At 41.1% G+C, this 25,151-nt stretch overlaps 1 protein-coding gene across 2 annotated transcripts in view; it reads left to right on the top strand.

The window, feature by feature from the left end:
- The window catches only part of IRAK3 (interleukin 1 receptor associated kinase 3), a 57,305-nt gene extending 32,357 nt beyond the window's left edge, over positions 1-24,948 (top strand). The window contains exons 7-13 of one of the 2 annotated variants that reach the window (XR_006784636.1): positions 1,729-1,843; positions 2,636-2,754; positions 15,721-15,919; positions 16,193-16,255; positions 16,335-16,499; positions 18,261-20,531; positions 21,497-24,948. Coding sequence is in view for 1 of the 2 variants with exons in the window: in XM_045829868.1 (XP_045685824.1) it covers positions 1,729-1,843; positions 2,636-2,754; positions 15,721-15,919; positions 16,193-16,255; positions 16,335-16,499; positions 18,261-18,776 (1,177 nt within the window). In the remaining variant the exon portion in view is untranslated. Of the gene's footprint in view, positions 1-1,728; positions 1,844-2,635; positions 2,755-15,720; positions 15,920-16,192; positions 16,256-16,334; positions 16,500-18,260 lie in introns of both variants that reach the window. The other variant, XM_045829868.1, reaches the window with a different exon arrangement.
- The last annotated feature ends 203 nt before the right edge of the window (positions 24,949-25,151 follow it).

Below are 25,151 nucleotides of genomic sequence, written 5' to 3'. Positions count from 1 at the left end.
CAAATCGTAGAGACCAGATAGCTTGTTCACATTTACACAGCTGATGAAAGAAAACCAGAGACTAAAACCCAGGTTTGTTTGTTGTTCAAGTCTGTCTGCTCTTCCTCATCACTGTAGCTTGCATCATGTTTTATCTGCAGGGGCACTCAAAAATATTTACTGAATTTATTTCAAAAGGTACCTGACCTGCTGATCTTCAGAGCTATGTAATCCAAAATCCCACTGACTTAAAACTTTTTAGTGAAAAGATGGGTGAGATGGGTCCAGAGAATTCAAAACAGCAATCATTTCCTATAACATTTCCATGTTCCATGCTTTGATAACTTCTGAAGTAATCATTTTTCTGGTAGATTAGTAATAATTAAAAATAAGCAAATGTTCATTTCTGCTCTGTGAGGGAGAGAGCAGAGCCATGTCTGTGTCTATACAGGGTCTTCTATCAATTGCTTATCAAAAGATTTCTATTTCAGTAAATTATTTTAAACTGCCAGAGAATCAGCCAACTAGTGGCACAGATTGGCTATTTAAGCAACCAAATATACCAATGCAGGTCCTTTTCAGCCCATTGCTTTGCACTTTATAGATATGGTCTGAATCATAATAAGTGCAGTGATCTCATGTCACAGTTTTTCACATATCTAACAATAAAAGTTTCTTTATGTGTGTATGTGTGTGTGCTCACACACACACACACACACACACCTTTTCCTAAGGAAGGAGGAATAGGACTAGAAGGGAGATTAGATGATAGATAGATAGATAGATAGATATTTCCCTATAGATAGATATCTATATATGTGTGTGATTTATACCAAAGTTTTGCTATGGAAGAAACAAATAGTAGGTCTTTATAAATAGAACCATTTTTTTAAAAATAGCTTTATTTATTTGAATATCCCCAAGCATGCCTACAATATAGTACATATTCACCAATAATTGATGAATCGAGCTGATTTCACAGTATGTGTGAATTTCACATGTTTTGTGTTTCATAGCTGTTACCTGTGTTCCACTGGTTTTCACAGTGATGACACATGAATTCAAGAAATAAAGCCTGTAAAGAAAGGAGCCTGAGGCATGTATCATACACTGACACAGAATTCCATGATTCAAAAACCAGTGATATGATTTTATCCTCTTACTTTACTAGTCACATGGATTTTAGATACCAATGGAATTTTTGTGAAGACTTTGGATATCTCTTTTACCTGTGTGACTGATGCCTCGTACAGTACCTGCATACTAGCTCTCAACAAATGTGAATGAAAACAAGTCTTCCGTATTCTTCTATTTTGGTGACTGACATGTATCTACCTGAAGCAATGGAATGTATAGTTTCAGTTACATTATCTTTATTTATTTAATAAATAAGTTTTATTGGGTTTATGCTGATAAAAATAAGGTAATATGGAATATTGTCATCTATTTGTTGTAAAATTTCCAACACCCCAAATCTTAAGAACTCTTCACATTCTTAAATTTTCTCTCCTATAGTTGGATATTTTCTATGTATTTGCATGGTCACAATTAATCAAAGAGGGGCTGGCATTTGTTAGAACACTTTTGACCAATTTGGAAAGCAAATCTGTGTCATGTATCCAATGAAATCACTTCTCCCTTGGCCAAATTTACATTCTGCTTTAGATCTATTCCCCACCCCAAACCGGAGTCTTGTTCATTTCCTATTTGAATAAGCAATTGATGGATTTAAATATCTTTTGTTTCAAGATATCAACATCCAAACATACTGGAGTTGGCTGCATATTTTACAGAGAATGAGAAGTTCTGCCTGGTTTATCCATATATGAGAAATGGATCACTTTTTGACAGATTGCACTGTGTAGTAAGTCATTTCCATTACTCTGCTTGCTGCTTGGATTCCCTGAAGCCCCTGGGGAGCTGCTGAAACCTATGGCCAGAGCTGGGAGGTCAGAGTGTGTGTTCAGATGAGGGGACAGCCCACGATGGTTCTCCCAAGGAGGCAAAGGACTTCTCCACGAAGTAATTTCTTACTCTTAGAAGCCTGAATAAATACCCGGTTACTATGTGTTGTGCAATATGGTGGCCAAAGAACTTACTGGGTCCTTACTCCTTATTGATTCTGTATCTCAAATTAGTGTACATCAACTACCCTTATTTCTCAGATAATTTTTGTGTAACTACCAAGGCTCCACCCTTCAATACAAAGAATAGACATAAAAATGATACAGACTCCTTAAAGAGAAGGAGGCTGAACCAATGTCATGATTTTTCATATGATGTTTTTGAAATACAAGTTTAAAAATTGTTTCAAGCAGGTTAAGTTTCATTTAAGATGAGAATAAAACCAGATAATTCTCAATTCCCCATACTACTAGGCCACAAATATTTTATTTAATTAACTTTTAAACATAATTACCTTATCGCCCATATTTTGAGTAAGCTAAAATTAACATTATTAGGTATTTTCATTGGTTACAAAGGCCTAGAACCATCATTGGGAGTAGCGGAAATCCTGTCTTGAATTAAAAATACGTTCTGGTAACCACAGCCCACTTCACCCTCAGCTTCTATTTTGACATACTTCTGTGCAATGAATATGCACACAGTTTTTACTCAGAAAGTTCAACTAAACCAACCACTGTTGTCTTTTTAGGGTAACACAGCCCCACTCTCTTGGCACACTCGAATCAGTGTATTAATGGGAACAGCCAAAGCCGTTCAGTACCTGCACAACACTGACCCGTGCTCGGTTGTCTGTGGCAGCATATCAAGGTAAAGTGCCCCAGAGCTTCAGGTTTCACCTGAAAGCCCCTCTCATTCTATCGTGAGTCAGACTTCATGCTATTTTCTGTCTATAGTCCCTGGCATGTATGTGTGTATTAAAAATGCTCATCTAGGTATTTGAAATCTTACATTTTTATTAATGAAAACATATTTACCAAATAAAAAGCTACACTTATACTTCCAAAGGGAGAGTTTATATTATCTTTAAGAATTATTAATGAAAAATATAAGACAGTTTCATGTATTCTATTAATTATATGGGATAGCAAACTGTGAACTGAACCTGTATTAATCTCACTTTAAAAAATGAAGTTAAAGGAAGGGTTAAGTGACTTACTTATATGGGGATTCCTAGCAGAATGTAAATGACAACTAAAATTCTTTGTCCTTGAGTCTCCTGTGTCTTGCTGATTCCACTGAGCCGGCTGCCTCGTAGCTGTATGTATTATATGTGACAAGCTGGGCAGCAACTCCTGTCTTCATTTTTGAGACATGAGAAAATTAGAAGCAGTACTTTCCATCTTTCTCCTTCTTCAGTGGACATAGGAATCATTCAGAGAGTAGACAGCCTGAGCAAAACCTCCCTGGTGAATTTTTCCTTTGTGCCCTTCATCTTGAACTTGTCCAAAATAGCTAAATATGCCACTGCTGGACAGCAGGGAAAGCTCAATTTAAAAGGCTGCTCCTCTTCTGAACCATCTCCTAGTACCTTGAACAAAAACTTTTGGCATGCTTTTGAGTTCACAAAAGAAGGATGGATTGCTTACTTCTTTGTTTTGCTAGTGAAATGAACTCCATATGAAAAGACTAGATTTTCATTTAGTCCTGGAGGAGTCAGGGTTACCACCCATAGATGTCTGCTCTTGTAGCAATATGGTAATTCATCAATTGCTAGTGGCCCCATAAATCAGCATAAAGTTGGTGCATCCTCACGGCATCTGAGACATAGACAGACAGTGGAGGTCTCAGAGGTCGGTGGTGTCAACCATTGGGGTTGGTTCCAAAGGGCTGAAGTGGCCACCCCCAACCTAAAACCGCCCTCTTTCCACCCAACTCTCACCAGCTCTGCCCAGCAGGTGCTCAAATATATTTTAAATAAATAAATATAGATAGATGGATAGATAGATATAGATATAGATATAGATATAGAATTTTGCTGTATATATTCTTCCCTTGGTTTAAACTTAAAATGAACATGAGCTTATTTTCCATCTCATGCAGTAATACGTGAATTTAATTAACTTTCCTTAGCCTAATGTGGCTAAGTTGATCCAATTCTCTCCTGAAAGCACAGCTTGATAGGATAGACGGGTGAGAAGAAAGACAGTGTCGAGATTTTGGTATGTGATGGGAGGAGCAGACAGGGAAGGCCACCCTCTGGAGCAAAGGGAACTTCTGGGCGGAGGGATACACATCCATGCTTCTTCGGAGCCACGAGGTTTCCCAACACTGGCGCTGAGGAGGAGACTTGGACGTGCCCCCCCAGCATCTCACTGCTGGTTTAGGTAAGAGTGCAGACCGTGGACCCCAATTTCTGTTTTCCCACTAATGTTTGGTGCCTTCAGGCAGGTTCCCAGGAAATAGGCTCAGAGGCAGAGATTTGCCTGCAGGAGATTTTTAAGGGTGTGCTCTCAGCAGCAACAAGTGTCAAGGAGGAAAAGAGCAAGGCCGATTGTGATGTTGGAGAAGCTGGGCTGGGAGACTATCATAGAGGCCTTGGCCGATGCCATGGGGACTGCTTAGGTTAGGGTGACCCTTGAAAAATATCCTAAAGTGAAGCAAGGAGCTCAGGTTTTAGTACCCCTTCATCTGATTGGCCCTGACAGAGGCTGTAACTTGGCCAAGACTGCTCCCTCCTTCCAAAGACAGATGCCAGGTTGGGGCTTAGTTGTCAGCCACCAGCAGCCCCCATCCCCTGTTGGCGAGCAAGTGCCTCCCTGGATTTTGAAGGAGGGACCTGGGCCATCCCACTGCAGCCACCACAGTTATGCAGGAAGGTTTGACTAGACACTGCCCTGCAAAATGTGACCAAATGATTCTTTTTCATGCACTTTCCTTCCCACCTCTTTTCATCTTTCCTGATAGGTCAGTAGAAGATGGCTTTCTGCTTAAAGTGTGATTCTGAGCAAATTGCTTAACTTATCTAAGCCTCAGTTTTTTTCCTCTGCAAAATGCTAATAAAGATAATGGCTTCTATCTTAGGGTAAAATGACAAAGTATGAATGGTGCCTGGCAAAGAGTACACACTCATTGAATGGAAGCTCCTGTTATAATTGGTCAAGAAGTGGTAGGAACTGCAGTGGAAGAGGTTGAGATGTGATAGCTAATCAGCCCTTTTACTTCTCCCTTTTTTACTCACTGTCTTAACTCATTCAGGACTCTATAACCAAAATACTACAAAGTGGGTGGCTAACAAACAACACACATTTGTTTCTCACAGTTCTGAAAGCTGGGAGGTCCAAGATCATGATGCTGGCCTGCTCTTTGTCTGTGAGGTCCCACTTTCTGTTCATGGACAGCCAGCCATCTTTTCCCTGTGTCTTCACCTGCTGGAAGGAGCAAGGGATCTCTCTGCAGCCTCTTTATAAGGCACTAATCCCTCCCACGAGGGCTCTTCTCTCACAACCTAATCACTTCCCAAAGGCCTACCTCCTAATTCATACAGTGTCTATTTTACGAAAAATCACTTCTGTGCTGACATATTGAACACTTAAAAAAATTAGACATTTTATTTTCAATTTTATTTACTGATTTGAGAGAAAAAGAGAGACATTAATTTGTTGTTCTACTTATTTAGACATCCATTGGTTGATTCTTGTATGTGCCCTGGCCAGAGATCAAACCCATAACCTCGGCATATCAGGACAACACTCTAACCAACTGAGCTACCCAACCAGGGCATACATTTATTTCAGTTCACAAATATTTATGGAATATCTGTTGTGTGCAGACCATTGTATTAGATCGCAGAGGGGGGAGACAATGATCATAGTCTTGTCCTTGAAGGTTCAACCTGGTGATCAGAGAGATGACACAAACATGATATATAAAGTGCAGCACTAACTACACCCAATACATGGTTGGTCTAAGAAGGCTTTTCTTCTAATTAGATAGTTGCAAGCCAAGTCTTTGAGGAGCTAGGTCATGGCAGTGGATTAATTGAAAGAATGGAAGAGAATATTCCTGATAGAAGTAGTAATATGTTCAAGGGAACAGAGTGGAGAATTGCCAAGCATACAATGAAAGCAAGACATATTGATTGACTGGAACGGAAAGGGTAAGGCTGGAACAGGGAAAGATAAGATTAGAAAGAGGAGTAAGAAATGCAGTAGGGGATTGGGTAGAGGCTTGAATTCTAACTAGGCTGAGGACCTAGCTTTGATAAGCACAGCTCTCTCTCAAGGGACTCTGAGGCTTCTCTGGGGTGTAGGTGGCAACAGAAAGGTTCTGGAATCTCTTAGGTGATACCACAATTTTAAAGGAGGACATTTATTCCAGGCCAATATCCCAGGTATGTGTTTAGATGTGCTAAGCTACAAAATCATCTAAATAACTCTGCTAGATGTGTGCCCAATGGGTAATAGGGGTATTGAGTACCGAAAGACATCTGATCAAACGGGAAATTTCATGGAAGAGGCAGGGTTTAAACTGGAAATGCAGCTAGCAATGTGTTTTAATTTCCTAGTTGGTAAAGGATCTGCCAATTGTTGCCTTTCTGAGTTTTCCAAAGGGTTCAAAGACTCAACATAACCATCTACAGGCTGTGCCCACCCAGGCATGGGTCAGGGTATGGAGTTCTGGGGCTGTGGGCATTTATTGAGAATTGTGGCTTCACAAGTGCTCATCAGTGCGCTTCTCTCCGTTCCAGAGCACATCAGCCTCTTTCACAGCCGCTGAACTCTTGAACTTTTTGCTGAGCCTGCCGGCAAATATGTGAATTAGTGCCAACTATAGCAGTAGATTTCCACCTTCCTTGGGTGATGGACACACCTGTTCTCTAGAAACTGGAACAAGACCAACTCATTTCATTCAAGGCACTGAGCATCTGTCAGATGGTAATGGCCAAGGGTCTTGGCCAAACTCGAATTGGCTGACCTGGGTACTCTCCTGAATTAAATGAACCGCTCACTTTGCTCTAAATGTGGGCCTCCCTAATTCTCGGTTCCTCTACCCATATGTACAGCCTTGTGCTTTCAGGAAGGTCTGCAATCCCTACTCTTCTGCCTTTGTCATATTAATTTTTAATTCTTTTTAAGGAAAGGCAGCTTCTAGGAGATGTGTCATTTTATTGCACAGCACTGATAATTGACTAAAAATAAAAAAGGACATTTCAAAAAGTGTTAAATAGTGATCTTTGGATGAGCAAGTCAGGTCCCTGTATTTGTTGGAGTGAGAAATGGGAGCTACTGTTACCTTTATTGTCTTCTCTGCCTCTGGGCCTCAGACTGACGAGTCACAGAAGAGTTTATTGTACATCATTTGACATTATTAAATAATGTTTAAATAGTATGAAATAATATGGAACAATGTGCATAAAGTGAGATTAAGTGAAAAAAACAAGTTGAAGTAGTATAGAGTACTACAAATTTATGATTAAAAATAGATTAAAAGTAAAACAAGAACATAAATAAGGCTTTATTGAGACAGAGAGATACAGCTTTTCACTGAATGGTTTAGTTTTTTAAATTTTTATGTAAGGATGATGTGCTATTCTTATAATAAAAATATTATTTATTAGAAAAATATAATTTGGCATCAGGCCTTTCTATCTCAAACTGAAGAAGCAGAAGAAATATCAGTGGTGAGTCTCTAGTTACTAAATGATGTTCAAAAGTTTCATTTCATTCATTCTCCATAATTACTTCCATCTACAGAGAAGCTTGGTAATCTTACACCTTTGTGGTTTTTAAAATAGTTTAAGAAATGAAGATTGTAAGATCATTATTGAGCAGCCTGGAACCCGGAGCATGAGCAGCACCCGTGTTTGAGCGCAATGACACAGTGTCTGCACTTGTCACTGGAGGTGACGGGGAAAGAGCACAGGAAATCTGGGTTTAAGCCCAGTCCTGCCTCTCACTCTTGGGCCCCAGTTTGCTTCTCACATGTATGTTCAGAGCCGACTGGGATGATCTCAAATTGGATGTCTTCTTCCTTTCAAATTCTGTGACGCTGCACCTGCCTATTTTTGTACTGTGCTCTATTCCCAAATCTAAGGGTTGTGACAGGAGAAGGATGTGATTCTACATTTTTAAAACCCCAGTCAAGCTTTATCCTGATCAGCTTCAGAGTGAGGATGAGGAGTGCGGCTGTGTTGGGGAGGTGCCTCCAGAAACCTGCTCACCCTCGGGCAAGTTAGGTAAAGTCCTGACTTGCCTGTCTCCCAGAAACACCTTCCCAAGAGTCTTTTCTCTCTTTGTCCCCCTTTTCAACAACCAACCCAACAATGACAACTAGTGACGTCATTGCTGTCTCCGTCTCTGGCTAAGTGTACTGCCTTTGAGTCAGGAAGATCTCAACTCAAATCCTTGCTCTACTACATTCTAGCAGTGTGACTTTTGGTTTCCTCATCTGGAACTGAGTAGACTCCACTCCTCCCAGATGGTGGGAATGGAGCGAGATAATCTGTATAAAGCACCACCCAGAGGTTAGCAATAAGCTGCAATCTCTCCCACCTAATGGAGACTGCCTCTTTCACCTCTCAACTGACTCACCCAACCAGCCCTGGACCTAGGCATGGCACATTGTCAGAGCTCCATTCGGGTGCAGATTTGACAATTAGAGCTTTCTTTTTGTATTGAGCTAAAATCTGTGACTTGTTCAGTCACTGTTTGGCACTGAAATTAACTACGTGTACCTAAAAAAAGGGGGGGGGATAGTTCACTTAAATTCTGCTTTGTAATCAATAGTTACTTTTTCTATGAGTAGCTGAACTAAAAGATTTATTTTCAGTTAACTACAGTAAATCCAAAGAGCACTGAACACGGGAAAAGGAAGGCTAAGCCTTAGTCCTGGCTCTGCCATTAAAAAGCTGTTTTGCATAGAATAAGTTATTTCAACCAGGTGGGCCACATTCGCCTCATCTGAAAAAGAGCAACTACATATAGCAGCAATGACAAATCAATTTGATCTTACATGGATTGATTGGCAATGATTTTTCACGTGCAGTATTGAAAGAGAATTTGGGTTGTGTACATTTTGCACTCAATTAGCGATGTCTGCCGAAAATATGGGAGGATGTTTTGGCAACATTTGGGCCACGTATTTGCCATATAAAGAATGGTCTAACCTATTCATGGTTTTAAACTCACTTAATTGACAAACCGATTCTATGAACAAATGTTTCCTTGCCATCGCCTGTAGACTCAGCATTATGCTTATGTAAACAAGTGGGAACTTGGAGAAAGGAGGAGCAGCACTAGAATTCAGAGAAGTTGAGTGAAAACCTCACGGAGGAAGTGACTCTTAGGCTGCACAGAGGACTGGATAAAAGTGAGAAAGAAGGAGTACTATGCAGGTGAGGGGAACAGTATTAGGAAAGGGGATCCAGTGTATGATGGCAGATGGAAACTGCATTTCTGCTGGTGAGCATGCTACAGTGTATACAGGCATCAAATTATAATGTTGTACACCCGAAACTTATATAATGTTATTTACCATGTTACCTCAATAAAAAATTAAACTTTTAAAGAAAGAAGGACAGAAAGCCTTTAAACGTCAATGAGAGCAATCTGCCCTGACTGCGTTAGTAAGTGCTGATACCTCAGGGTAGCTCAAGGGCTGCAGACAGAGCGGCGAGCTCAGGGTAAGCCCGAGGACTTCAGATCTGGCCTAAACACCCACCAAATCATTTATCAATCTTGCCAACAACCCTGAGTTTAGGTGTCACTGGTCTTATCTCAGTTTGACAGAAGAGAAAGCCCAGACTTCCAGAAATCAGTACCCTGCTTCCGTCACACGCCTGCAGATGGGGAAAGGAGGTGGGGTTCCGTGTTTGTGTGGGGACTCCTGAGAGCACATTGGCTTCATTCAGCAGAGACAGGGAAATCGGGCAGGAAAGGAGAACATAATTAATATATGCAAATTTGGAAATGTTGACATTGGACTCCTTGTGGAATGGCAGTAGGCAGTGGACTGGGGTGGAGATTTGGCCTGGAGTCTGCATGCAGAATCTTCGCCCTGTTCAAGCGGCGAGCGCAAGTAGCCGTCTTAGGGGACTCTCTGTCAAGGACACAACTGCAGGACACAAAGGAAGACGCCAAGTCCACATTTCAAAGGTATTTTCGAGAAGTCTGGTGGTATAGTTAGCCCAACAATGTCTTAGTAATTTGAACTCTTCAAAGAGAATGTTACAAAAACAAAAATTTATTTCCAGATGGTGGAATTTGAGGAGGAAAGGATTTAAAGAAAACAATCTTAAAGAACTGAAGTCTCTGTTCGTGACAAAAAACCCTCACATTTTTATTTGGGAAACTAAGATGTTTTTGAATTACAGGATCACATAAAAGCATCTGAAAGCAGTAAACCTTCTTGCTATTTCCATCCTATCCCTTAGTGAGCTTAATTGTTTTCACATTTATGAATGATCTTAAATTCAAATGCATTTTATCCTGGGCATTTTTCACCCCACACATTCGTCCCTACTAGTTTCCAAAGCCAGGAGACAATCTTGTGAACATTTCTAGTGTCTCCTACAAGAGTACGTTCTTTCATCCCTTTGTATCGCCATTTGTCTCCTGCAGGTGAAAGAGCCTTTCATGTATGGGAAGGGCTCCAGGAAAGAGAGGAGGGACGAAGCCATTTGTTAAAAAATGAAGCTTTAAAAATGGACATTGGTCAGAGATGTATGGCTCTAGTAGGTACATAGAGAATTTCCTCTGTGAGGGGTTAGAAAGGCTGAGTGGTTGGGAGGAAGGACAGGAAGCCACAAATGGCCCCTTCCTACAGCAGGCTGCCCCTTGCCTGAGGACCCATGCCTCTTTACTCCCAGAGCTGACGCATGTGGTGAGACTAGGCTCCAACTCAGGGTTTAGTGAGAACGGCAAAGCCTGCGGGGAAATGCCGAATGTGTTTGTTCGACTGACAGTTTAATTAACCAGTTTCCTCCCTTTCCCTCTCCCCCCACGAAAATTTATGTTTGTTTTTCAGAAACATTTTAGATATAAACTTTTTTTCCTCAGACTGTCCTATTATTCCCTTAGTGCCTGCTCTCTTCTAAGATATCTAAATATGCTCATTTCCCCCCCTAAGAGATGCAAAAAGAATGACATATTACATAAGTTAAAATTTCCCCTATTCTATTTACCATCACTGACTCCAAATGCCAACATTCATTGATTAATACACCTGGATCCATATATGTATGCACACATATGTACAAACTAATAGCTATATATTTTTACTTTCCATGGTCTTAAAATGCCTGGAAATGTTAATTTAGTCAGGTTCTTTCAGAACTTTTCTGGAACTCTTTTGAAACACAGCCACTGCCTTGAAACTAGTTAACCCAAGGGCCCTCAGAGCTCCAGGGTCAACCCCCTTACCTTTGTTATTTCAAGTTGCTGTCCTTGAACTTCTAGTGATAGCCAGCCAAATTCCCTGGGACTCTGAGGTAAGGTGTTATGTGTGGAGTGAACAATGGCTGGCCTACATCCTTCAGAGCACATTTCTAGGCCTTCCCTGTATATCAGGCACTCCGCTTACGTTTTCTCACTTAATCTCTATAACAGCCTTGTGAGTTAAACTTTGCCAGATCTGTTTGTTGACATGGAAACTGAGGCTTAGGGAAGTTGTGCTAGTTTGGTTGAAGATGAAATTTCACCAAGTACAGGAGGAGTACCCTGTATTGACTGGGCCTTTACACAGAGAGCCGTAAGGTAGCCATTAAAGCAAAACAAGTTTTAGTCCTATCTCTGAGTCCTGCCTGGGTACAATAGGAGAGAGAAAGCTGCATCACCCAAGGAGGGAGTAAGGGCCTCAGGCTCATACCATTTTAGACCAGATGCCTGCATTCTGCAGTGCGGGAGTGGGTGCATGCCCTTTCCCAGTAATCTGCAGGTTCCCAGAGAAACTGGGCCTTGCCTCATCTGGTGAGGGGGATCTTGATGTTGCAACAGCAGTAACACAGACAGCAGGGTGTCCTGTTGCCTCAGGCTGTCAGTGAGAGGCCTCTACAGTCCTATTCATCTCTGGGGCCAGTTGGGTGGAGTCTGGACTTTTCCTGAGAGTTGCCAGGCACACAGGGACTGGGCTACTGGGCACCAAAAACTCCCCCTTAAACCCTATAAAAATAAACATATCTGCAAAAACCAATCATGCACTTCTATGTCAAACATGGTATGTGCACTTAAGTTTAAATCCTGCATCATAGTCTAGGTGTGTCATCTTGCTTTATATTTAAGGCCCACAGACTTCAACTAAATTTGGAGACAAATTGGCAAGCAAAGAAAGCAGTTCTTGTAGCCTTTGGGAGATTCAGTTCCCTCAAAAGAATTGTCTTAGGATCCTTACCAAGGGGGAGACTTAATACAATAATATTCCCAGGCAGGATAAGAGGATAAGATCACCACCTTGTACAGGATTTTCCCTGTCCAGTTAGTGATCCTACCACTGATCCTTCTGCTAGAAGAATTATCTAAAGAGGTTTCTCTGCTATAGTAAGTAGTCTTGTGGGAAAGACTAGAAGAAATAGGATGTATGCCCTGGTTGGTGTGGCTCAGCAGATTGAGCACCGACTTGCGAGCCAAAGGGTCACCAGTTCAATTCCCAGTCAGGGCACATGCCTGGGTTTTCAGGCCAGGTTCCTGGTGGTGGGTATGCAAGAGACAACCACACATTGGTGTTTCTTTCGCTTTCTCCCTCCCTTCCCCTGCCTGAGAATAAATAAAATCTTAAAAAAAAATAAAATTGGAAACATTAAAAAAAAAGAAATAGGATGTAGAAACACTAAATTAGGTGTGTGGGCCATTGGATCCTTCTCATCTGTGTCTTTGGTAACCACAATAGCTAGCTAGCAAACTGCCCTCTTATTGCATTATACTGTTGCATGACTTTAGCTATCTATGTTGTTTTCATTTTGGTAATCTGTTTTCAGCCCTATAGAATAAACGTATTCAGTTGACCTACATGGTAGCTGAAGGTACTTCATGTTAGAACATTCTATTTAAGGTTGAAACAGGGGGGAGAATTAGGGCAGAATTGATTGTTCATGGGCCTTTTGCAATTCCCACTGTCCTGAAACAGAACATCCTTCTTCCTTGGCTACCATTAACCTTTATTTCGAACAGAGTAAATCACTGGACTCAAAATTTATGTTATACACTAATGTCGGCTGGTAAACAACTTGTCTTTTCACCAAATGTCATTATTCAAAGTATGAAAGCAGTACCCTAGAACAATTTCACATTCTTATTGATGGCTTCTTGCAGACCTGAAGTCCTTTGTTGGGTTTTATTGTGTAACACCTTGTGGTCACAGCTCAACTCTTACAGAAATGTGATTCACCAACTGCTGGAAGCTTCCTGCCAGTTTTGCTGAGGGTCAAATAAATAGATTAGATTGTGGTTGTTGTTGTTGTTGTCATTTTTTTCTTTTCTGCTTAGAAAAGCCCTATACTTCAGGGAGTCTAAGTGTTCCACAGATTCAAATTTTTGTATTCTCCTGGTTCTTGCATTTTAAGTTGTGATTTTTGTACCTTCTTTAGAGCTGGGGTGGAGGAAGGAGAGGGCCAGATGTTTGACAACAAAAACCTGGCAGTCCCAGCTTCACTGTCCTCCTCCAGGCTGAAATGAAGTGGGGCAGGATGCAGAAGAGAGCCAGGCTCTGCGTGCGGCCGAGGCTGGAGGGGCAGAGGGTTGGTCCTGGGACCAACCAAATGAGAGTTAATGAACCTCTCTGCCACCTCACCTCCTGGCACACTTGGCAAACTCCTGCATTAAATACCCTGGCAGTCAGAAATGATCAGAGCATCTCCAGAAGCCCTATTCTTGATCTGAACTAGTGAAGTGTACACCTGTGGAAGAAGTAATTATGGACTAAATGTCTGTTCTCACCAAGAGCCAGAGAGAAGGTATGATCTGGCTCTAGTATATTCCTCATCTTCAGAAGCATGTCGGGGTAGGTAATGCTGTTTCCAAGTGAGGAAAACAAAGAATGGTTGAGGAGTGACATGGGTGTGTGGGACCTAGGCTGGTCTTAGAAGCTGCCGGGTTTGAAGTAATCTGGGGTGAAAAGACAAGACAAGGAGAAAAATGAGGACTGTGCTTATGATGCAAGTCTCATCCCTGATTTTCTCCTCATAAATGCAAGGATCACACAACAGGTCAAGGCTTTGGGGCTCATGCAGAAGGTGGGCTCTTTGGATTTTGCGATTCTGCGAGTTTAAGGCATGTCTTTCTGGTCCTGGAAACCCCATCATTTTGTCTGTTGTCAGCTCAGTCCTGGACAAAGTCTGCTTTAGAATTTTTGAGGCCTTAGTTTTACACCCTCTAAATAGAACCAGGACTCTGAGTATTCTGAATCATAATAATGCCTGTAGTTCAGGCCTGTGGAGCTAGGGTGCGCCTGTCAGTCTACTTACACAGGGACAGAAATGGCTCCTGGAACTTTCATAAGGTCTGATACTTGCTCAGGATTAAGAATTTCTTATTTTTACCCTGTACCTATTAGCACTTTTAATAAGAGTGTGTAGTACTCCAAATGTACTATATGGCGATTTGGGTGGGCAGGTCTTTTATTAGTAGCTTTGGCTGCAGGGGACAAAATCAAGCTCCAAAGAGCCCTAAACAAAGCTGAAAAGTAGGTAACTTTCTCTTATCCCACCCACCTCTTCTTATCTATATCCATCTTCTCTCTTGGGAGCAATAGCTGACCTTCATCTTAGCTACCATTTACTGAGCATTACCATATGCCAGACGGTAGGCTATTTATATGCCCCATATGCCTTCTGTGAGTTCTGTTGTTTTCCTTATTTCACTTGTGAGGAAAGACCATACTGAGGTTTACAGGGTGAAGTAACCCACCGGCAGTCCCAGAGCCAGGTGCGGGCCAAACGAAATGCGCCTCCCCCTTGGCTTATCTTTCCCATCCCCGCTGTGGCAGCCCCTCACCAGTCAGGTAAGCTAATGCTTACTCTCAGCCAAGATGTTAAGTAATTATTGGGGTTTTTATGCGACTGATGAACAGCTAAAAATGACTCCAAGCACTTTGCCTTTGCCTCTATAGATGGTTATATTTTAAAATAGGACTCAAAGACAAGGCCCTGGCCAGGTAGTACATTTGGTTAGAATGTCGTCCTGACATGCGAAGGTTGTGGGTTCAATCCCTGGTCAGGGCACATACAAGAAGCAACCAATGAATGCACAAATAAGTGGAACAGCAAATCAATGTTTCTCTTTCTCTCTTCTTTCCTCTTTCTCTAAAATTAATTTTAAAAAAGACTCAACATGAAAAAAGCCATGGATAATGAGACAATGGAGTAGGGTTATCCCTAAGGCAGGAGCTGCTAAAGATTCCTCACACCATCATGGGAGAGTGGCTCCAGGCAGAGCATTCCACAGCAGAGCTCCATGCACGTCACAGACCATCGTTATCTGGTTAAAACCCAGGTGACATTCTCATCAGTAAGCAGAGCACAAGGAAATCTGCTTTGGTTCACTTCAGTGTCTCCTGTTGACAAAGCATCAGCCTTATCCACCAGCTCCACATATGTAGCTGTAAATTCCTAATGCCCACTGTTCTAAGTGAGGATTTTGTTTTAGGTTTTATATAACACTTGGATTTCTACTTTAAGAAAATTGAGCACATGTCCTCGATTTCATAGAAAATTATGGATGGTTTTAATTTGTCCATGTTTGTAATTAACTAAAGGTGAGCTTGTCATGTTATGTTTCACCAAAATGTATTTTTAATGTCTTTGCCTTGTTTCTTGTTTGCCTTTGTCCTTGCTCATAATTTTAGTGCAAACATACTTTTAGATGATCAGTTTCAACCCAGACTGACGGGCTTTGCCAAGGCTCACTTCCGACCCCACCTGGAGCACCAGAGCTCTGTGACGAGCGTGACCAGCAGCAGTGGCAAACACCTGTGGTACCTGCCAGAGGAGTGTATCAGACAGGGCAAACTCTCCACTAAAACAGATATCTACAGCTTTGGAATCGTAAGTGCTGGGGAGACTCTAAATTGAGTCATACCCTTGAAATCCATGTGGTTTTATTAGCCAGTTGCCACCCTGATAAATTCAATTTTTAAAAAAGGCAATCACTTTCAGATTTATGATTTCCTGTTACTCATTGTCTTATACATTAATTTTGTGTAATCAATCAGCAATAAAATATAAATATATTAATTGGAATGAACAATACTCATTGCTAAGGTTAATAGTCGTGACTAATTATGTATATATATTTAACTTTCTGTACATCCTTTGTAGGTAATAATGGAAGTTCTGACAGGTTGTAAAATGGTGTTAGATGAACCAAAGCATATTCAGCTGGTAAGAATTGTCTTCCTCTTTGTACCTAGGTCTTTTTTCTAATAGAGTTCTAAATGAGGTTGTCTTCTTCTCTTCTCAGAGGGACCTCCTTATGGAACTGATGGAAAAGAGAGGACTCGATTCATGCCTCTCACTTCTAGATAAGAAAGTTTCCCCCTGTCCTCGAAATTTTTCTGCCAAGCTCTTCTCTCTGGCAACCCAGTGTGCTGCAACACGGGCAAAACTAAGACCATCAATGGATGAGGTACGTATACACACAGTTTTATTAAAAACTAAGGCCGTAGAGCCATGGAAAATCTAAATGGGAGAAATTGTGTATCTAAGTTAATCCTTTATCAATGAGACAAATCTAGCCCTGAAAGAGAATTCTAATTGAGTACATAGCTTTTCCAGGTCAAAGAGTAGTATCACTTGATACTGTGGTAGAGGTCGTTATTGGGTGGAACCAGGGACCTGCAAAAATTTTAATGAAGAGACATAGTGAGTACTTTGGAGAGAATATTTTATTTAAACTTTCTTAAGAGATCTGCCCAATAAAAATTTAGTATGTATTTTTCTTTTTGTTTTTTTTTATGTATTCATCTGCCCAATTGATTTAATCATCCACTCATTTAGTATTTGTGTTCAATAAACAATTTATTTAGTGCCTAATTTGCATGTGCCAGTCTTTGTGCTGGGTACTGGGGATCCAACAGTGATCAAGCTATGGTTTCTGCCCTCAAGCCCGCAGTCCATCAGTAAACATGGACATAATGGCGGGTGGGAGCACAGCTAGAATACAGTCTAGCAGAGGGAGTCAAGGAAGCTCCTTCCTGGAGCTGACAGCTGAGCTATGACCTGAAAAGCAGCGTGGGTTTAGGTAGCCTTCGGATGGAAGGACTTCCTTGGCAGAGAGAACATACACCTGTGGAGGCTCAGAGCGGATGGATTTCATGTTGCTGAGACCACAGGTAGTTCTGGGTGGTTCATGGAAATGGGATGGTGGTGAAGGTTTATTATAACCACTTCCAGGTGGTAGAGGGACATGAATTCCATTCTAGGAGTTTGAGTTTTATCCTGAGTCTATCGTAGCATAATGGAAGGGTTTTAAGCAAGGAGTGGACATCGTCAGAATATAAGAAGCCCTGAGCTGGGAGCCAGGAGAACTGTGTTCTAAGCCTGCCACTCCAGGAAGGGCCATGGGGCCTGGAGTCATGGGCCCAGGAGGAGCTGTGAGGTCTACAGTGGAGGGAACATGGGATTGGGAGCCAGAGACCTGGGGTCGAGCAGCAGCAGGTCTGCTCCTTACTGACTAGTGATACTGATCGATTCCCTTTTTTGAGACTCAGCGCTGTTATATCTATAAAGTGCAAATAATAGTGTTGTTTGTGCAGATTAAGTGGAGTGATGTGTACAAAACACTTTGTAAATTGTAAAGCTCTCTATCTGTATTCTTTTAAATTACATATGTGTGAGAAGGTTTGTTGTATGTTATTTTATATCAGGTCAGTGGTTCTGAATTTGGGCTGCACATCCAAATAAACTGAGAGGCATTAAAAATACAGATTCCTGGTCTCCCATCTCCTTATTTTTTGAATGGCAGCCTTTAGGGTGGGAGTAAGGGATCTGTATTTTAAGAATGCTCTTCTTTGTAAATCTGGCATTCGAGAACTATAGATTGGGTTCATTGTATCCCAAACCCTTCCAATTCTCCATATATTAAGGTTGAAGTAAAAAAATGATAAGAAATTCACCCAAGGTCACAAAGTAGTGGTGGCAAATCTAGGCCTTGGGTCAAGTCTCTTGATATTCAATTTAATGCAGTTTTTTTATGCTTTACTTCAAGTCACTTAATTTAGTTATTAAAATGAAGGATTTAGCTAATCTCTAATACCTTCTCATTCAAAATTCTATAGTAAAACTGATTTCATGAAAAGAAGATCATGTCCTTAATAGATAGACAGGAAAAAGGTAAAAAAGGAAAGGTTATTCAACTTAACTGGATGTTTGCTTCTTGGTTAATTAGGTTCTGACTACTCTTGAAAGTACTCAAGCCTGCTTATATTTTGCTGAAGATCCTCCCACATCACTCAAGTCCTTCAGGTGTCCTTCTCCTCTGTTCTTGGACAACGTACCAAGTATTCCAGTGGAAGATGATGAAAGACAGAGTAATCATTCACTGCTTCATGACAAACATTTGAGAGAAAAGAAAATGACTCAGAAAATTCCCTTTGAATGCAGCCAGTCTGAGGTTACATTTCTGGGCTTCGAGACAAAGGCGGGGAGTAGGAGAAATGAGGACACTTGTGATAGGCCCAGTTCTTCTTGTGAAGGATTTTGGCTTCCAAAGTATGCAGCTCCACCCCAGGACTCAGAGGCCTCTAGTATGAATGTGGACCCTTCTGCAGAAGCTCCAGGCCATTCTTACAGGAGCAGGCCTATGGAGATTAGCTGTTCCTCTGAATTCTTCTGGGACGAAGGTGAACAGCTCCAGAAGGAATCCATTTTACCAGAAGATAAAGAAGGAGGCAAGTATGACTGAGGCATGTGAGTACATGTACATCCTGGGAAGACATTGCCTTCCTGTCAGGCCAAGAGGATGACTGATGGTGACCTTGGTAATAATACAGACCAACAATCTGGACAGTCCCATTATTTACTTCCCAACTTGTAAAACAGAGTGGCTTAAAAATGTGCTTTATCAGGTATTTGCCTCATGAGTAAACTTAGGCTAAATTAGAGCCATTCAAGATTATTTGAGATCGTGGGCTCCAACTTCAGACCAACGAAACAACCAAAAGCTACCAAAGAGAGACTGGAATCCAATGTCTTCTTCATCGGTATGAGTCCTGAGGGCCTTCAGTCTGCTAGGTATGTTCAGTTCAGTTGGATTCCAGTGTTTAGTTTAGCTTGCGTACAAAGGTTGTAGTAAGTCCCTAATTTGTAAATATTAGTAGATGCCCTTTAAAGAGTTGCCTTTGCATTTACTTTTATTGGCCCTTTATTCTTTTTTGTGTTCATCCCTACCAAGCCTGCTGTCTGAAAATGAGCCAGGTTCACCCTTGGCTATGACATGTTCGATGCAGAGAGGGGTTCTTGCCCAAGATCTGTATTCTGTATTTAAATTCATCAGGTGGTTATTTACATATAATATAGTTATTTACTGTTATTATAGGTTCTTTTTGAAAATATATATATATATGTACTTAGAGACCTACTATATTCTGAGTAGAATGTGTGAAATTCTAATCAAGTAATTTTTATTTCTGAGAAAGTGGCTGGTCACAAAAACTGAGCAGATTTCTGTTATATTCTGTAGCTTCCAACTCCATGCCTTTACTCCTGCAGTTTCCTGGATCTCTCACAAGCTAAACTGAAATCTCACCCAATCCTTCAGGGCCCAGCAGAACCTCCATCCTTCCGGCAGCCTCCCTAATCTCTCCAGCCAGAAGTACTTTATCAGCATTTTCATAGCTATTATTTGTATTTCTATGTTATATCAGTCACTTCCTGAATTATATCAAAGTTGCTTCTGCCATCTTCTCTCTTTGACTAGACCTGTAAACTCCCTGTATCAGTTTTCTATGGTTGCTGAAACAAATCATCCCAAATTTAGTGGGTTAAAACAAATTAATTATTTTGTGGTTCTGGAAGTCAGAAGTCCTTGGCATTCCTTCTGGAGGCTTTAGGAGGAGATTCATTTTCTTACCTCTTCAAGCTTCTAGAGGCCACCTGCCTTCCTTGGCTCATGGCTTCTTCCTCCATCCTCAAAGCCAGCAATGTAGCATCTTTGAATCTAGATCCCCCTCTTTCTCTCTGACTTCTTTATCACCTCTTTCTCGTACCTTGGCCCTCCTGCCTCTCTCTTACCATGATCCTGGTGATTGCATTGGCCCACTCAGAAAACCCAAGAAAATCTCTGTATCCCAAGATCTTTAATTTAATCACATCTGCAAATGTCCCTTTTCTCTTGTAAAGTAATATAGTCACAGTTTTCCGGGAATAGGACATGAACATCTTTGGCAGAGGGGCATAACTCTGTCACATTTCCTGAGTGTGTTTGGGCCACCTCTTCAAGGCCTAGCATGTTATCCTGTACACAGCAAGTGTTTCCTTACAAGTTGAAGTGAAGTGCCTCCATGAACTCACGTAATCAAAAATTCAGCTACAGTAAACATTGCTGAGTAAATGAAGTGAGGATAATGATTGTGTGTATGATGGTGGGCTGAAATACTCCAAGAAAACCATTTCCAGAGGATTTACAGAATCTCCCTCTTCAGGGTATTCACAATACAAGGTAAGACCTCTAGCTGTCTGTGCATCAGAGGAATAGGTACATGCCACTGGGGAGGGGGCGGTCATCATAGTCCGATTGGAAGCTGCATTCAAGAACAACTAATCAGAGAAAGAAGTCATCAGGAATTAGGGTCTGGTTAGCAGACCAAGGTCAGAAACGTGGAACTATATACAATTCTGGGGGAAAACGACCTCATGACAGAAAGTGAGGTTCAAAACACAGTAAGCCTTAGTCTGACAGGCCCCCAAAAGCCCCAGGTAAGCAGTTAGGAGAGGCCACGCTCACAGGCAGGTCTGCAGGGGGCCTGGCTGTGGGGTGCTGTCTTCCCCACCTGAGCAGGATGTATGTCTTCACAGTGCTCCCAAATGGCCCGTGTGCTAAGACTAGTAGGGGAAGAGGTTTGGACTTGACTTCACAGGATTTTAATTCTTCTGACCTGTCCTAGTTGGCAACGCTTGATTATTCATGTTAATGAAAGGAAACAGTAAAAGCCTTTGGCAGTTGGCTTAATATATTACAAACCATTCTGAGGCTGATTTAGCTTGTTTTATAAGTGTTGTCTGGAAGTACCTTCAGTGAGAGGTCGGTAAGAAAGCTCTGATTAACACCGGGCCTGCACCATCACTCGGCACGTGTGTGATCTGTTGATTTGAATCTGCTTATTTGACTTAAAGCATTGTTCTTTAAACTTTAATGTGCATCAGAATGAAGTGGAAGGCTTGTTAAAAGCCCAGATTGCTGGGCCCACCCAGCTTCGGATGCAGTAGTTCCGGGGTTAGAAATTGGGCTTTGTAACAAGTTCCCAGGTAATGCTGGGGCCACTCTGCCAACCATTGCACTACAATGTTCTCAGAGTGTTCCAGGTCAGTAGATGCTACCTTTCCAACTAGGCTGCACGTTTTTTGAAAGAGGCATCATTTCTTTATATTCCTGCAATATGGTTAACCTCTGATCTTTTTTATTAGATCACCTTGCTGGGGGGTGAGGGTGAGTATTTTGGACATCTGAAGGACCAAATCAGATTAGCTGGCGATAAGCTGACTAATGATATGGTAAGCAGATGGACCCAAAATTTTCTACTGAGTGATCCAGTCCTCCTGACTCGATTTGCCTTCTAGTGGGTACATTAAAAAATGTTGATTATAGTAATTAAGTCTGGCATTCTGTGATGGGCAGTAAGAGATACCTCACAGCTTCATGATGTGTGGAATAAGAAACCAAGAATGAGCCTCCAAGTAAGTGTTCCCTCTGATCAGCAAACATGAATAGTCAAGAATCCACTCATCTTCATCCATATAACGCACCACAAGCAATCCTCCAGGCAGGCTCTGTTTAGTTGTTAGAGTTCTTGTAGCATTTCATGATGCCCCAAAATATTTCATTGTTTTTGAAAATAGGTATGCGATTTCTGACATAGTCAATTTTATTGACTTCTTGAGAATTGTTATAGTGATCCGTGACTCACTGCATAATAGTAGTTTTATACGGTAGTACATCAGCCTGTGTAAAACAACTTTTGTGACCTGACTATGGTGAGTACAGAGGTGAGGGTTATCCTGAATAGTATTTACTAAGCATCTACCAGAACCAAGGCAGTGTATCGATTACTAGGATACCAAGTAAGGAAGAAAAGGCATGGACTCCAGTAAATAGTTGGGTGACATCTGTTATTTGAACCCTCAACCAATGGGACTAAAAGTAAAGGTGAAAAGGAGGGGGGCAGCGATAACTATGCTCTTTTGAGTGGGGGAAGAACACCTCTTAGAGAAGCTTGCTGGAAGACAGACGGGAATATGAGAAATAGAAAAGAGTGACCAAAAAGTGCTCCAAGAAGGCTCTCCAGAGAATTGGGGGCCACAGTTCTACCAGAGCTGTGCACACCCCCACCTCTGGGGTTGGAAGAATGGGGTGAGGACAAGGGGAACTAGGTCCAGATTTTTGCATGTTTTTTCCTATTTGTCCATCACAACTACCAGAAGGTATGAACCCCATGTTATAAATGAGAAAAATGACTCAAGGAGGTTAAGGAATTTCCCTGAGGTCCTCCCAGATCTGGAAGAGCCAGGAATTGAACCCACATCTGCCTGACTTCAAAGCCCAATGTTCTTGTCCTGTGAGAAGGCATGAATGTGAAAAGTCCTTTGCTGATCCCACAAACTTTCAGTAAGCACACAAGCCTTGCCATATCTTCTGCCTTTATCACTGCCCTGCTTGTCTGATGCAGTGCCATGCCAATGCAGTCGTTTAATGTAAATAATGTGAATTCATCCATCCATTTGTTCATTGAGTAAATATTTACTAACAGCCTCCTTTGCATCAGGTACTGTTCTAGGACCTGAGGGGATGATGAAGACCAAACCCCACCAAACACCCTGCCTTCATGGATTGTGCACTTGACTGACTGACTGAAGGAATGAGTGGGTGAACAGAAACACTGGGAGGGTTGTCATCACAGTTCTAACATTAACTGGCAGCTCTCTACAAGCTGCCATCTCAGTGTCGTCTGGATACAGATCCTGGCTCCTCCACCAGCTCTCGTGTGGGGGTTCCGAGAGGTTCTCTCCTTGTTGTATGGGATAGCTGATATCCCCCTGGCAGCCATCACTTTGCTATTAGTGCACAAGCAGTCTATGGCATGCTCGGTGGCAAATATGACAGATCCTATTCTCCCGTTGACCAGTAATTTTTTTCAGGGCATTTATTTGCCAAGGTGGCATCTCAGCAGGCTTCATCTATGTCATCTGAAACACCTGCGCATACCTTACCTCACTATCGGTCCATAATGGAATTATGGTTGGCTTCTTCCCTCTCCTCCACAACATGGATGCTTCCCTGGGGACACAGGTTATATCCTGTTCATTTTGTGCCCCCAACAGCTAGTACAGTGCTTGGTGCATAATATGACCCCACAATATTTATGAAGTGAATGAATCAAATAGTCCTAGGAAGCATCTTCAAAATCATTGGTATCTAGTGTATCAATTCTAACATCTAATTGTACCCAAATTTGTCTTCCTGATACCTGTACTATCATCAATCATTTGCTTAAATAGCTCCAGTTCATCATTCTTGGATAGAAGTTACTAACTGCAAACATTAATATATGAGATATATTTTAAAAAAGGAATTAGGCATTGTGTACATTGCTTGCTGGTGTGCTTCATGGTAAGAAGTATTCCCACATTGTGTCTAAGCAATGATAAACCAACATTTGACAGGTAATAAACCAACATTTGTTGTATTTTGTTTCCATCTATCTGTCCCAAATTATAGATATTTGATGGTCTATTGGATTTGACATGCAAGTATTTTCTTGGGAGGCATTTTCATTTTAAAAGATCAACATTACCTCCCAAACCTTCACATGTGAGCCTTCTAATTGATGTCATCTGCCTCATTGCAAACTTCGTGGTCATCTATATAAACAACAATATTTCTATAAGTATTTTCATAGTTTTTCATTTGCTTCTTAATTTTAAAATTTTCTTGTAGATCAACATTGAGTGGAATGGGGGTAAGAAGGGAGAAATAGCTTACCTGCCACAGTGGGCAGGTGCACGTGCATATTTAAGCTATAAGTACCTGTCGAGCTGGTTGCTGTCACCATAGATCAAGGGAAATGATCTCAAAGAACTTGACTCTTATCCTGAGTCACACTGATGCTGGAATGGGTACCAAACTGAACACTTTTTATTCAATTGCAGGAAATATCTGCTCTGAAATTTTTAACTTAAAAATTTAAAGTATCTTCTATTTGAAAATTTAAAAAATGGCTGATAATATGTGTGTTCATTATTTTATTAGTGTTCATTTTACCCTCCCAGATTGGCAGATATTGAAGCAGTTGACAAGAACATAGGCAAATAGACATTCTTGTTCACCGTGGCTGGTGTGAAAATTGGCACTTTTCTAAGAGAGCGGCATGTATCAAATTTGGCAATATGTATCAAAAATTGAAATGATACACTTTTACCCAGCAATTTAAGTATTCATCCTAATAAATAAAATTACATACCTCTCTAAACAAGATGGCAAAGATGTACTTTATGATGTTTATAATATTAAAATATTGGAAACAGCCTAAATGTCTTTCAATAAAAGATGGGTTACATAAATTATAGTACAAATATAACATTGACTTGTATGCAACTGTCATGAAAGATTATTTAGATCTTTATTGGTATGGAAATTTGTCCCTGAAATATTATTGAATGAAAAGTCAGATTCCAGAATAGCATGTTTAATATGGGCTCATTCGTAACACTGGATACTTTATGATATTATGAGTTTCATAGAGAGAACTTTGCCAAAAGGTTAATGATTTTTTTTCTGGGCTGTGGTATTTGGGTGATCTTTACTTTCTTTAGAATTTTATGTATTTGAAATTATTATAATGAGCATGTATCATTTTTATTATCTGAACATAATAAAGATATTTTTATTTTGGAAAAAAATATTTTCTACATGTCTGTATTTGCCTGCCTCTCTGCGTAGTTGTGGCTTTGGTAAGAACCGGCAACAAGTAGTAACGCTTCTATCCCACCGCCCTTTGTTCTGTCTGTGCTCAAGCCAGGTGGCCAAGGCTCCCAGAGAGCTGTCTGGCATCCCCTGAGTAACAAG

This window comes from Phyllostomus hastatus, unplaced genomic scaffold, assembly GCF_019186645.2.
Source record: "Phyllostomus hastatus isolate PE091 unplaced genomic scaffold, TTU_PhHast_1.1 phas_scaffold_93, whole genome shotgun sequence".
Taxonomy (NCBI): domain Eukaryota; kingdom Metazoa; phylum Chordata; class Mammalia; order Chiroptera; family Phyllostomidae; genus Phyllostomus; species Phyllostomus hastatus.
Note: the sequence above shows the minus strand (reverse complement) of the source record. Positions and strands in the feature narration are given on the sequence as shown.